The sequence below is a fragment of the Myotis brandtii genome, unplaced genomic scaffold (assembly GCF_000412655.1).
Source record: "Myotis brandtii unplaced genomic scaffold, ASM41265v1 scaffold1162, whole genome shotgun sequence".
Taxonomy (NCBI): domain Eukaryota; kingdom Metazoa; phylum Chordata; class Mammalia; order Chiroptera; family Vespertilionidae; genus Myotis; species Myotis brandtii.
Window position 1 is genome coordinate 905,903 of NW_005354021.1, and position 15,596 is coordinate 921,498.

A 15,596-nucleotide genomic window follows, 5' to 3' on the forward strand; every position below is an offset into this window, starting at 1 on the left:
TGGAATCAAACCTGGGACCCTTGAGTCCGCAGGCCGACGCTCTATCTACCGAGCCAAACTGGTTAGGGCTTTACTAAAAATTCTTAATCTATTTACTTAAATGCTATTTTTACACTTATTTAATGACTTTATTCTGATGAAATATAATTAACTTTGTTAGTTTTAATCCGTTCTTGAATAAAAGAAACACAGTGCTGAAAATCAATCTCTTTTAATCACAAAACACCTATTCTAAAGAAATTAAAATTATAAACCTTACTAAGCTAGAAGTTAATAAGAAAGCTAGGCATTGAATGTCTTTCCTGTTGTCTTTTTAAACTTTTTGCTGTTGTTTAATTCAACTGTTTCTCTCTCTCTCCCTTAGTTTTCCATTTTATAATTCAGCCATAAAATGTCTGGACTTAGCAGATTATGGACTGTTTTTGTTTATTGTTGTTATTTGTTTCTAACAAACAAAGTCTATTCATAATGATTGAGGCAAGTTAAGTCTTAAATAGTATTAAATACCAACTTGAAAAAAAAGAAATATGCCTCCTATTAATTTGTTTTTAGGACATTAAACATAAACATTACTGTGATCATGATTGCTGTATATTTGCCATTCTAAAAATAGTAATTAAAATAAAATTGTTTATTTCTTATAGAAATATTTGTTCAAAACATTGAACTGTGTAATATATCATTATCACAGAAACAATATTTGGCAATCTAAATTATTTTGCTAAGGAATTCATTTAATTGTAATCACATTAATTGTTTTGATTTTAATGTTTTTCCTCTGCTTTTATGAAAAGTACATTGCTTAAAAAATTAAAAACAAGAACAAATTCCTAATTTGCTTTTTCATGCAGAGTTGTAAAAGATTTAGGAGCCAAATAACCATCAGTTAAGAATTCTTTTGTTGCTTGCTGCACATGCAACGATGTTGTTCTTTCTTTCACACAGACCCAGACAAAGGCTGAGTGTAGCAAGGAAGCAAATAGCACTGCCTCCAGTAGTGGCCCCTGCCTGGCTCCAGGGTTTGTAAACAGAAACATCCTAGGCTCCAATGAGGCAGACAGCAGTTCCCTGTCTGTTCTGCGTTCAGGAAGCGCTTGCTTGTATAATCTGAGCCATTGCACGCAGGCATACATAGCAGTGTTTACATTTGGCTGAGTATTTAACTGAGAGAGCTAATAGGGAGGAAGAAGAGGGTTTATTAGAGCTAGGGGAACAAAACAATTTCAGATATAGCATATATATAGCATATATGCAAAAAAGAAAGAATTTAAAAAAGGAACAAAAAATAAAAGAGTTTTCTGGTTAAAGGCCTCTTTTATTGCACACATATATGAATATACATTGAAATATTTTTTTCTGGCAGTTTTTCAGGGGTCTCATATTTTTAGACCATGTGACATATCCTGGAAAGTTTTCCATTTGAAATATTTAACCACTAGCATGTGTGTGTGTTTTTTTAAATGTGTTTAAAGATCTACTTAACACTTTTTCATCCTCCCTGTATATGAATTAACATTTCCTACTTCAGATTTTGGGTTAATGAATATTTTATGTAAAAGTTATGTTGCATTTTCTTTGTAAATTTGGGAATAAAAGTAAAGAGAATACTGAGGTTCAAGAAACATTAAAAGAGTTATACAGAATTTTGGGATTAGAAGGACCTTAAAGTTACCTAGCATAACCAACTTTTAAAAAATAGTTTAATAGGGGGGCAGGCAGTGGTGGGGAAGAAAAAAAAGTAGTTTAATATGTTTTAATAGTGAAGTTATAGGAACAGCATAGAAGAAAAACATTAAAGACATCTAGTTGCATGTAGGAAAACTCAGGAAAAGTATAGTGAATGGACAGAATTGATGTTATGATAAAAATGCTACTTAGTTGCTGTCATTAAGAAATTTAATTGTTTTTAAAAATCCAGTTGTCATTCTCTAGAAACATTTATGGGAGTTGGGGGAAGGACGGGGGGTGGAGGGTGGGGTTCCAGGTGCAACTGGAGGTCAAAATTTTCTCCTATGCTTCTGTTGTATGCTTTGTGGTTTTGGTCTGCTGTCTGGGCAAAGCAACTCAGTATCTTGTTAGAAACAGGATAGGTCCACTTTGAGATAGGTCTGTGGTTACACAGTTGACCTTCCATATTCCTAGATTTTACATCTGCAGATTCAACCAACCATGGATCAAGAACAGTATTTTCTGTCTGCTGTCCTTGGAACACTCACTAATTGGATCATGTTATTCTTTCTAGCTACAAATGTATTTTTCCACATGAAGACAGCTATCATATGCTCTTAAATTTTCTCTTTTTGTATACCAGACACTTTCATTTTTCTCTGCCCATCACATTTCATTGTTCTCATACCTTCATGTCTTCTGGACATACTCCAGTTGGTGGACACCCATCCTAAAGGGTGTTTCTCTGGGCATGATCTGATTGATGGAAGGAACTAACACATAAAATGGTGTACCTGCTCATAATAGCCCTGTGATTTAGATATGTGTGTTCCCTTTCTGCAAGTGAATAAACTTAGGCTCAGACAGGTGAAGAAATTTTCTGAAGGTCATACAATAAGTGGAAGAACTGAGGTTTTTTTGTTTGTTTGTTTTTAAGATAATTGATTTCAGAGAGGGAGGAGAAGGGAGAGAAAGATAGAAACATCAATGATGAGAGAGAATCATTGATAGGCTGCCTCCTGCACACCCCCCAACCTCCCACTGGGGATTGAGCCTGCAACCTGGGCATGTGCCCTTGATCAGAATCGAACCCAGGACCCCTCAGTCCGCAGGCCGACACTCTAATCCACTAAGCCAAACCGGTGAGAGTGAAGAACTGAGTTTTAAGTCCAGTTCAGGTTTAACTACCAGCAAAGCCACACTCTCTTAATCATAATATTAATATTGGTAAACATAACTACTATTATTGCATAGATAATACATTCTCAACACTATACTGAGTACTCAGATTTCCATCTAAGCCACATAGAAGATTTGTGAGGTAGAGATTATTATTTTTACTAATGTGAGAATTGAATATCAGAAAAGTCAAATAACTTGCTAAAGGTCACTGAGAGAGTGGTGTAGAGTCAAGATTTAAAACCAAATGTGAGTCCAGCCGGAGTGGCTCAGTTGGTTGAGCATCTCCCCATGAGCCGAAGGTCACTGGTTTGATTCCTGAACAGGACCTATGCCCAGGTTGTGGGTTCAATCCCCAGTAGGGGGTGCTCAGGAGGCAACCACTCAATGTTTCTCTCTCACATTGATGTTTCTGTCTCTCTGTACCTCTCCCTTCCTCTCTCTAAAATCTTATTAGAAAAAGACACCAAATGTGATTCCAAGACTATTCTGTTAAATATACTCTTCTGTCTGTGCTGTTCCATGATGTAGTTAATCTATAGTAATAAAAGCATAATATGCTAATTAGACCAGACGTCCTTCTAGAAGACCTTTTGGACAAAGCTGGGGCTGCGAGGGAAGCCCGGGTCCTGGGTGCCAGAGGGAAGCTGGTGCTGGCAGCCGGGGGAAGGAAGGCCTACTCTTGCATGAATTTCGTGCATTGGGTCTCTAGTATTTTAAGAATTAGGAATGTAACTAACAGGTATTTCAGTGTCCTAAATGTATATAATCTTATAAAATAATCTGATGAAATATATACTTTTCAGTTATTAAAATTTATTAATTTTTTATTTCCTTTGATGCAAAAACATTGCAGATTCGACTATATAGTGATACAGTCTTTCTGTCACTATTTAACAAAATACTAAAAAAAAAAACATAACTATATTTTTACATTAAAAAATTTTAAATTACATTTGACATTCACTATTATATTAGTTTCAGGTGTACAGCATAGTAGTTAGACATTTATATAACTTATGAAGTGATCCCCCAATAAGTCAACTACCTACATGACACCATACTTAGCTATTATAATATTATTAACTATATCTCTTATGCTATATTTTAAATCACTGTGACTATTTTGTAACTGCCAATTTTTACTTATTTCCTTTACCATATTTTTGTTTTGTTTTGTTAATCCTCACCTGAGGATGTTTTCCCAATGATTTTTAGAGAGAGTGGAAGGGAGGGGGAGAGACAGATAGAGAGAAACATTGATGTGAGACATATCGATTGGTTGCTTTCCGCATGCCCTGACCAGGGCCCGGGATCCAGCCTGCAACCAAGGTACATGCCCTTGACCGGAATTAAACCCGGGTCCCTTCAGTCCATGGGCCCAATGCTCTCTCCACTGAGCCAAATTGGCTAGGGCTCCTTCACTATTTTAATCATCCCTCTCAAACCCCTCTTCCATCTGGCAACCATCATTTTTTTTTCTCAGTATTTGAGTTTATTTCTGTTTTGTTTATTTTGTTTTTTAGATTCCACTTATAAATGAAATAACATGGTGTTTGTCTTTGACTTATTTCCCTTAGCATAATACCCTCTAGGTCCACCCACCTATCACAAATGGCAAGATTTCATTCTTTTTTTTTTTTAATGACCAAGTAATATTCTGTTGTAAATATGTACATCTTTTTTAATGATAACTATATTTTAAAATTTGTTTTCTTTTAGGTCCACCTCATTCATTTAACCGAGATGAAACAATAATCATTGCTTTAGCATCAGTCTCTGTATTAGCTGTTTTGATAGTTGCCTTATGCTTCGGATACAGGATGCTGACAGGTAAAAATATAACTTCTTATTCTGTTGTTTATTAAACATGCCATTTAGTTGATACTTATTTTCTCCTTTTTAAAATCTTTATGCTAAAAAACATTCTGTGGTACAGTAGCTCCCATTTTTCTCTCTTAATCCTTTTTCCTTTAGTGTTTATGAAAAGTTTCAAACATATACAAAATACTTATCACCCAATTTCAACAATTATCACCTCTATACATCATCCATCTATAGCCTCACTCACTACACCTTTCTGTGCCACTGGATTATTTTTTAAAAATCACATGCCATTTATGTATAAATACTTCAGTATTATTGCTGAAATAGAAGGACTTAAAATATATATAACCACAATACCATTTCCAAATTTTAAAAAGTAACAGTAATTTCTCAGTATCATCAAATGTTCAGTTGTTTCTAATAAACTTTAGGTTCTATGAACTTTTAGGAAATCAGCACTCATTCATTTATTTGAATAACTAATAAAACTACCTTTAATGTCTTGGCAGTATTTTTGAAGGTTTTAAACTAGGTCTGTTACTGGAATCATCTCCCAGAATTCAGATTTCATGTTATTCATCACTCATCTTAATTTATAGATAATTCTTAGTTTACTAAATAGTTTTACACCCATTGACATTAGGTATAAGCCTTGCTGCCTACGCTTCTGTAGCTCTTCTTTTTAATGGTAATATAATAAAAAGTATAGTAAAATCTTCACTTTAAGAGAAGCACACAGTAACTACTTCTGCCTATTCCTATAGGAGACCGTAAACAAGGTCTGCACAGTATGAACATGATGGAGGCAGCAGCATCAGAGCCTTCTCTTGACCTAGATAATCTGAAACTGTTGGAGGTAAGATTGCTCTTAGATTATGGACCATTCTTCTGCTCCCATATCTGAGACAGTGACTTTATTCACTCACTGAATCATTTGTTTATTTATTCAATAAGCATTTATTGAATATCAGTTTAGTGCCAAGACTATTCTAGGCACTGAGAATATATCTGAACAATATAGATAACCCTCTTGAGACTTACTTGTAGTGGGAGAGAATCTATAAACAGGTAAACCAATGTATATTATTTCAAGTAATAGTAAGTGCTATGGAAAAAAATAAAATGGACAAGAAAGTTAGAAAGTTATGGAAAAGGGGTTATTAAAGAAAGTATATTTAGAAAGGAATTGACCTTTGAGTACAGACTTCAACAGAGTTTGGGAATAAGGATTATGAAATTCTGAGAAGTATGTGCCAGGCAAGGAATCCATATTAGATTCAAGTAAATATTCCTTGTCTGTGAATATATTATATATTTTTATAGGCCCATAGGATTATTATATAATCCATAGAACTTAATTTTTATTTGGCAATTTCTCAGAAGTTATGTTAAAAGTTAATTTTTTTTCTTGTAATTTCAGAGAGGAAGGGAGAGGGATAGAGAGATAGAAACATTAATGATGAGAGAGAATCATTGATCGGCTGCCTCCTGCACTACACCACACTGGGGATCAAACCTGAAACCCGGGCATATGCCCTGGCCAAGAATTGAACTGTGACCTGGTTCATAGGTCGGTGCTCGACCACTGAGCCATGCTGGCTGGACTATGTTAAAAGTTTTATCATTATGAATGTTTTATTCTTTATTAGGATAAATAAATAAACTATGATCCCCAAACCAGAGACTGTAATATAATAGGTATATAAATCTGATCCTCAAACTACAGAGACTGTTAAATAGTAGACATGGTAGATTTGATAATGTAAAACTTTTTAAGAACCTTACATTTGGGAGAAAAATATAACAAAGTTAAAAGCCAGATACAAAAAAAGTATTTCAACACAGAAACAAAGAATTGCTACAGAGCTAGTATAAGTCATATGAAGAAATAATTCATTAAAAAAATGGACAAAATAAATGAACTGTCAATTCACAAAATAAATGTGGCTAGTAAATGTATTATAATTAAATGTACAATTTACTACATTGAAAAAAAAACTTATTAAAAACCATAGGATTTTATCCTGGATTGAGTAAAAGAGACACTCCCAAACATTGCTGATTTAACCAGGTACTGATAAACCTTTCTAAAGAACAGTCTGTTTGTTAAATTTTAACTTAGAAACAGTGAGTGAAATATAACAAATATCCTTAAATTGATGATAGTAAATCCCTAACCTATTTTAATAAAAAAGTGAGGCGCGCGGGGACACCTGCCCGGCCCCCGTCTGGGCGCAGCCTCGGGGCGGCCGTGGGGTCCCAAAAAAAAAAAAAAAAAAAAAAGTGAGAGAAATCCCCAGAAGCCAAAAAATGAAGAGAACAGGTTGCATTTTGCTGGTTGTTTGTGTATTAAGTAACTTTTAATTTTATATTGTGGGTATTGTGAATATGAATATGATGCAGACCCTATGTTCTTTAGATTCTTCTGAAGTGTGTTTACTTTCAATGTTTGTTTTAGTAGGCAGTTGTTTTAGTAGGCAGTTATCTTGGTTGGACACACTGCAAACTCTTAGACGGAAGCTCAAATCTCAGTTCAGTTACTTTGTCTCTAGCAGGAATTTGTCCCATGCATTCACTCCATTTCCCCTTCTCTGATTCTCCTTTCTGAAAATTTCCCTTCATTTTCCAGCAGCTGTGATTACCCCAAATTCTGTCCTCTGGTTCCTGGGGCCAGAAAGATTATAGATTTTCTATTCTGTTTTTAGCTCCAATGCACAGAGCTGACTGCAGCCTGCCCTCAAGCTAAAAGCTATAAAAGGGGTAACACATGCCATTCCTTTCTTAAGTGTTGACTCCCCTCACTATCTAACTCCTTTTCTTCATTCTCCAGCACTTTTAGTTTCTTTTTACATTTTTTTTCAGAGTTTATTGTTGCTGTCTTTGGGAAGGCTGGGTCTAGTAGTTGCTTCCTGAGCCATATAAAATGTGGACTTGATTAGTTCCTTGTCAGTGGCATAATTTAACCTTTAAGCAATAGAGAACTGTGGCACACTTATGGATGTACACTTTATTTAGTAAATTTGATTTTTCCATTGTGATTTGAATTAATACCTTGCTTGCTTCAAAACAAATTTGCAGCTGATTGGCCGGGGTCGATATGGAGCAGTATATAAAGGTTCCTTAGATGAGCGTCCAGTTGCTGTAAAAATGTTTTCCTTCGCAAACCGTCAAAATTTTATCAATGAAAAGAACATTTACAGAGTGCCTTTGATGGAACATGACAACATTGCTCGCTTTATAGTTGGAGATGAAAGAGTCACTGCTGATGGACGCATGGAGTATTTGCTTGTGATGGAGTACTATCCCAATGTAAGTTCTTCATTCAAATAAACTGAGATTTATACAAGTAGTTAATCAGATATTCAGTAGAACATCGCTGGTTTGCAAACTAGTTTAAGGGTCTGCAATAAGAAAGGGATCTCACACAGAATGTGAATTAACTGTCACTAGTTAACTGTTTAGTACCCCCTTATCTCTCCATCCCTTCCCTCCCCCGACCCTCTCACCCTTCCACAAGACTTTCTTGATGAAGGAAGCAGTACTTTGATTGACATTCATTCTGGTGCAAGCTCCATATCCCAGGCTGGTGGATAATTAATATCTTGTGGACGAGCACTTTGAGTAGCACTGGCACATACATATTTACAAAAATCTCCTATTCCCTATTTGTAAAACATAATATAATTTGTTTTTGTACTGATAAGAGGTATAGTGTAAAGAAAGAGTCTAAAAGACTCATTTTCTATCTTAATTTGAAATTAAAGAAGTATTTAAAATGAAATAACTTCATAATTTTAAATATTGGAAAAACCAATATTGATCATGTTTAAATTCTTTTTTTTCTTTCTCTCTACCCAAGGAAATGTCTTACTCCTTCAAGATCCTGAAATGCCATAATTTATTAGATATCCATGGAATCCTAACCTATGCAAGTCCTTTATAAGACTTATAACTTATCTTCTAATCAAGTAAATTAATTGCAGTTTTTTTCTCTTTTTTATTTTATTTTGTCTTCTAAATAGGGATCTCTATGCAAGTATCTTAGTCTCCATACAAGTGATTGGGTAAGCTCTTGCCGTCTGGCTCATTCTGTGACTAGAGGACTGGCTTATCTTCATACAGAATTACCACGAGGAGGTAAGACAGTGAATAGAAGAGGAATGATACTCATGTGGAGTAAAAATTAAAGGGAAATTTTATTCATATCTTCAAAGTAAAAGTATATTTTATATATAGCAGATTTATTAGCCAGCCATTTGAAAGATCTGACATGAGAACTGAATTTTAAATCTAATAGAAAGAATGAGAAAAAGAATTTCAGGACTCTAGAGGGGTCATGGATACCATTAAGAATTTGATTAAAGCTCTGAACACTGTCCTTGCAAAGATACCCGTATAGGTATACTTTTAAAAATGTTCTTTTAATACAATTGCTGCCTGGCTGGCATGGCTCAGTGGTTGACCATAGACCTATGAACCAGGAGGTCATAGTTTGATTCCTGGTCAGGGCACATGCCCAGGTTATAGGCTCAATCCCCAGTGTGGAGCATGTAGGAGGCAGCTGATCAATGATTCTCATCACTGATGTTTCTGTTTGTCTTTCCTTCTCCCTTCCTCTCTGAAATCAATAAAAAAATATTTTAAAATAAAAAAAATACATTTGTTTTCTGACTTTGTTACAAAATACACCTCATATCATAGGCAGCTCTAAATTAGCTTTGCTGTGAAAATCTGTCTTTGTGCTTTCTCAAGCTTTCATCCCTTACAGCATTTTCCTGTCATAATACAGCCCAGAACATTGTTTTTTCAGTGTCTCTGACCTCTGTAGTGAAGAGAATTCTTAATGTATCAATTTCTTAGATCTTTTTCCAATGTATAATAGCATGGATCGTCTTTTCTAGCTGCTGCTTCATATATAAATAATTTCTCTTGAATAATTTAGCAATTCATTTGTCTTGACATCTTGCTTTTCCTGAATACAGAATTGACCAATGTTATTTCCTATGTAGCAACTTGATGCACTCACTCACTTTAGTGCTTTAGCACATTAACCATTTGGACTGTGTTTCCTTATTCTTACTCTTAAATATTGTTATAGCTCCTTTAATAAGCTGGCTTAGCACAGAACTTAAAAATATCTTCCTAATCCCTCTTGTCAAGGCTTGCCTAATTCAGCAAGGTTTCAAGTCAAACATTGGCTGAAAGGAAGGATTGCCATCAAGTAAGAGTTTTATTTAAGTGCATATCTTAGTCTTAAACATTACTTAATATTTTCACTAGTTTACCTTTTTAAAAAAATGAATATATATGTATATGCTATTGCAAGAAAGTATGGTATCTGTGTGAAACTTAAGATTTTACCTATTATTCTAAAAATAGTCCAACTATACTATACTATTTCAAAACATTTAAGAGGTAATTTAATTCCCCTTCCCCCCCCCAGAGAACTCAGTATCTTCAAATATAACAGCCAACACAATACAATAGCCATCCAGTGTGCATGAATAAAAATTATAATTTTTTTTGGAGTCAGATTGGCAAAAATACATATTTTTTGGTGTGCCACAGAATATGTGTGCATAAGATGAAAAAGGTTGAAAAATCACTGCCCTAAAATGAAGAGAAAAAAACACCAAGTGTGTATTAAAATTAGAAGCAACAGCATGTTGGCTATTACTTACAGTTGAAGTTTAAAACTTCATTAATTATACATACAACAGGAATTATGTTGTAAAATGTAACTTAAAATAGTAATGATTTTGAGTTAAAATTTTGATTTCTTATGTTCTTTTTTGTTATTAGGAAATAAATAGGTAGAAAAAAAAACACCACTACCTTTTATAGTTATGTTGTAGTCCCTGTTACTTGCATACTCATTTCATGTCCAGTAGTGCTATTTAAGCATTAATGAATATTTGAAATTATCCAAACAGATCATTATAAACCTGCAATTTCCCATCGAGATTTAAACAGCAGAAATGTCCTGGTGAAAAATGATGGAACTTGTGTTATTAGTGACTTTGGGTTGTCCATGAGGCTGACTGGAAATAGACTGGTACGCCCAGGAGAAGAAGATAATGCAGCCATAAGTGAGGTGCGTGTATACAAGAAGAATCATACAGACATACTTTGAAAACATTATGAATTGCATTTAAGAATCCACTACCTTTATAACTACTCGTGATAATTATCCTTATACTAGGGGCCCAGTGCACGAATTCGTGCACCTTGAAAGGAACTGTGGGCAGTGAGGCTGTGGTAGGCACAGGGGCGGGTCTCGGCCCATCCTCCACACCCCTGCCTGGCCCCTCCCGCTGTGGCCCCTGGTCCCCTTTTTGCCGGCAGCCCCACTCCCACCGCCGCTGCACCCATGTGCTGACGGCATTGGCCCTGCTTGCACCCACTGAAGGCACGGAGCGATTGGGGCCAGCACCAGCAGCAGTGTGAGCAGGGCAGGTGCTGTCAGTGGCTGCGAGCGGCAGCTGCTGCCTTGATCGCCCCTCAGGAGCAGGGGAGGTGGAGAAGCTCTCAGGGGTGGTCAGGGCCATCAGCTGCCACTCAAACCCACTGTTGGCACCGAGCGATTGGGACCAGCATTGGGCACTGGCAGCGGGTGCAAGCGGGGCTGGCACTGGCAGTGGGTGTGATTAGCGGCTCCGGCACTGTGTGCGAGTGGGGCCGTTGCCGGCAGCAGGCGGGAGAGGTGGCTGCCGGCCCTGATCTCCCCTCAGGAGCAGGGGGGAGGTGGAGAAGCCCTGAGGGGTGATCTGGGCCGGCAGCCGCTGCTCTCACCCGTTGACGGCACCCAGCAATTGGCACCGAGTGGGGCTGGCACCAGCAGTAGGTGCAAGTGCCGGGCGGGACCATGGTGCACGGGAGCAAAGAATTTTTAGTAACAACCAGAGGCTCGCCCTGATGGCAGCGACCAGTGCCCCGCCTTGGTCTGGCGCCCCTGCTCACCTGCTCTACCATCCTGCCATGACCGACACCCGCCATATTCCGCGCACATCATCTGGTGGTCAGTGCACATCGTAGCTACTGGTTGTTCAGTTGTTTGGCCGTTCGTTCTATTTGCATATTAGCCTTTTATTATATAGGATTCCACCAATTATAGCATTTTAGGAATTACAAAATTAAGAAATACCAAAGACACTGCATAGAGTTCATCAGTTTATTATGGAAGTCACTGCCATTCAAGTTCATTTTTTATAAGCATTAGGAAGAAATTTGTAGGAACTGATTTTTGAAGTAGGAGTAAAATTATCAAGGTGAGACAGGACCTAGTCACCTTCTGATAAATCACTATTACAATGTGGAGCATATCCTTCTGTGGCCTTTTTCTCTGCATTTACATATATAGGTCTATACATACATTTATATTTTTTGTGACTTTTTAAAAACATTAAGTGGTATACATATTGTTTTGCATTTTTCTCACTGTGTCTTAAAGGTGTTGTTTTTTATGTTGATATGCAATGGAAGATCTAGCTCATTATTTTTTATTGATTGTGTGCAATAGGATGTATTGACCACAGTTTAATTATTCAAGGGCATTTTATAGATTAAGAAAATCAGGTATGAACAGTTTCAGTAACATAGTTAGGGTACAATAACTTATTAACATCTTGTTGATATGAAATTGATGTATAATTTCTGTCTAATGTATGTCCTTCATTCTCATTCCGAAAATTGTTGCTCTAATTTTTCAGGTTGGTACAATCAGATATATGGCACCAGAAGTTCTAGAAGGAGCTGTGAACCTGAGGGACTGTGAATCAGCTTTGAAACAAGTAGACATGTATGCTCTTGGACTAATCTATTGGGAGATATTTATGAGATGTACAGACCTCTTCCCAGGTAAGAGATCTATCAAAAATTGATATATGAATTTTATGCAAAGCAGTTTTATCTGATTTTTCTACCTATATTAAAAAAAGTCAACTTTGTGTTTTTACTTTCTCGTTTTTAATATTTTTTTTATTGTTGATGGTATTACAGATTTTTACTTGCATTTAAACCTTTAGTTTAGTGCCATCTAGTGTTCAGAAACATTATTAGCCAGAAGGAAAAACTTATTAAAAGGACTCCATGTTTGCATTGAGTGCAATTTAATTAATTGCTCACAATAGCTTATCTAACCATATTTAGTTTGGTCTCTGATTGCTTTAGCAGTCATAATTTTCCTTATGCACCCTCAGAGCATTTGATAAGCTACACTTACATTCTGTCCTAAATTGACTCAATAAGGAATTAGAAGCAATGAATAAACCACTGGAACACTTTTTTCTTTCTGTCTTTCTTTTTTTTATTCTCTCTTCATGCCTTCCTACATTCCTTCATCCTTTCAATGAAAGAATATTCATCTAATGTGAATGCTATGCTTTGTTTGAGGCTTACTTGAATTAACCAGATGAGTTTATGTTTTTTCCTTTTGTTAGTATTTTTTACATCACTGTCATGTAGAATCTTAACTACATGGGATACAAAATGATTTGATATAAATGGTCTCTATTTTATAGGAATAACACTATTAAAAATATAGAAAAAGGAAAAACAGACAATTGAATCACCATTGGACAAATTTATGAAATGGAACTATTTCATAAAAACAGAGATTAATAGTAGGGTTGAAATTTTTTGCTTTAAAAACAGTAAGCATTTAACAATAGTTTATAATTCTAAAATATGATGAAATTAATTATTTAGATTAACCAGGGTCTGTCATTTCTTATTTGGAAGTATATTTTTTAGTTAATCGGAAGTACAGTGTACTCAGTTGAAGTGTTTTTCTGCAAATTGCAGGAACTGTAGTAGAATCATAGTATTATTGGAACTTTGGAACTTTTTATTTCTAGTATTGAAACTTAGGCCACAGATTTTTAAAAATATCCTAACCCAGAATTGTTGTTTTATAGAAGTATGTCTGACTAAATGACTCTTAAAGTATCAGCATTAGTACACTGCCATCAGCAACATTTTTAAACAACTACTGCATTCAAAGAATAACTTGCTTTTCATCTGGTAAATAATAAAGAACAATATTAGATGTTTATAAAGGGGAAAGGCAAAATTTTGGGAGAATTATAATAGAACTATAAGAAGTTTTTAAAAGGAAAAAGAGATAGGGTATTACTGTTTAATAATACAGAGTTTCAATTTGGAAAGATAAAAAAAATTCTGGAGATTGATGGTAGTAGTGATGGTTGCACAACATCATGAATATTCTTAGTGCCATAGAACTGTACACTTGAAAATGGTTAAAATGGTCAATTTTATGTTAATATATATTTAACCACAATTAAAAAAAATAAAGGAAAAAAAAGAGAGTTGCATTAAGATACCTTATAATCTTGGATATAGAAATGAGGAAGAAGATGCACATGTGAGAGAAAAGGTAGAAGAGGAATCTGTGGTTTTAATTAACTATTAGAAGAAAGTTTAAGGAATTGAGAAATATTCAGAGATATGAGAAATAGTGAGGATGGCAGTCAGGAACTTAGGAAAAATCCTGGCTTACGCTGGAAAGATGAGTAAATTATGGAGGCTTTTGGATAAAGTATTGAAGACAACTTAAGAAAAATTTTAAAAGCATTTAAAAGAAGAGGCTATTGATAGAACTAAGGTTAAAATGATTATTTAGGAATTGTCTACACCAGTGGTTCTTAACCTTCTGGCCCTTTAAATACAGTTCCTCATGTTGTGACCCAACCATAAAATTATTTTCGTTGCTACTTCATAACTGTAATGTTGCTACTGTTATGAATTGTAATGTAAATATCTGATATGCAGGATGGTCTTAGGCGACCCCTGTGAAAGGGTCGTTCGACCGCCAAAGGGGTCACGACCCACAGGTTGAGAACCGCTGGTCTACACGGACCTGGTCATTGGGAACTTAAGAGTGGATGTACTCCTTTAAGAGAACATATGAAGAGAGGAAAAATTGTTGAATAAAGACTGAATATTGCCTGGCTAGCATGGCTCAGTGGTTGAGCGTCGACATATGAACCCATTCAGGGCATATGCCCGGGTTGTGGGCTTGATCCCCACTGTGGGGTGTGCAGGAGGCCAGTGATTCTCTCTTATCATTGATGTTTCTCTCTCTCTCTCTCTCTCTCTCTCTCTCTCTCTCTCTCCCTTCCTCTCTGAAACAAAAATGTATAAATTTTTAAAAAGACTGAATATTAGGCCCTCCCCAAATAGGTTAGTTATGAAGACAAATGCTCAGAAAAAGTGAGAAAACTGAGAAATCATACTATCTGAAAAGTCAGTGTTAGAAAGTGTTAAGAACCCAGATTGATAGCAATAAATGTAATCGAAAGGTCAAAAGGAAATAGAACTGACAAATAATCTTTGAATTTGAATAATAGGAGGTCACTGGTATTCTCAGAGGAGTTTCTGTGAAATAGAGAAGAGAAATATTACAGATTATAGGAGGGGAACATATTAATAAAGCACAGAGAGAGGATACAGGGCACTTACATTTTAACAATGAAATGGGGTGGAAGTTAAAAAAAGAAAGAATACCATAAACATATTAATAAGCCTAAAGAATAGCATCTAATCTAATAAAAGAGAAACATGCAAATTGACCGTACCTCCGCTACACATACAAGCCATGCCCACAAGCCACATCCACCAGCCAATCAGGAGTGAATATGCAAATTAACTCAATTAAGATGGCAGCGGCCACGGAGCTGGAGCGAGCAGGAGGCTTGGGTTGCCCCAGGCGATGGAAAAAGCCAAGCTTCCCGCCTGCCCTGCGGGCCCTGAGCTCCGCTCAAGGATACAAAGTTTCAATTATAGAAGATAAATAAAACCCAGATCCCTGCTTCCAGCCCGCGGCCATGGCCAGCCTGAAAAGGGCCATAAGCCCCTCACCCAGGCTGCCCAGGCACCCCAGTGGGGACCCCCACCCTGAAGGG

General features: G+C 36.2%; 1 protein-coding gene across 1 annotated transcript in view; it reads left to right on the forward strand.

The window, feature by feature from the left end:
• The window catches only part of BMPR2 (bone morphogenetic protein receptor, type II (serine/threonine kinase)), a 56,786-nt gene that overhangs the window by 13,778 nt on the left and 27,412 nt on the right, over positions 1-15,596 (forward strand). Inside the window, exons 4-9 of the mRNA XM_014528917.1 lie at positions 4,570-4,680; positions 5,439-5,530; positions 7,753-7,983; positions 8,697-8,811; positions 10,608-10,768; positions 12,384-12,531. Coding sequence (XP_014384403.1) covers positions 4,570-4,680; positions 5,439-5,530; positions 7,753-7,983; positions 8,697-8,811; positions 10,608-10,768; positions 12,384-12,531 — 858 coding nt within the window. The remainder of the gene's footprint in view (positions 1-4,569; positions 4,681-5,438; positions 5,531-7,752; positions 7,984-8,696; positions 8,812-10,607; positions 10,769-12,383; positions 12,532-15,596) is intronic.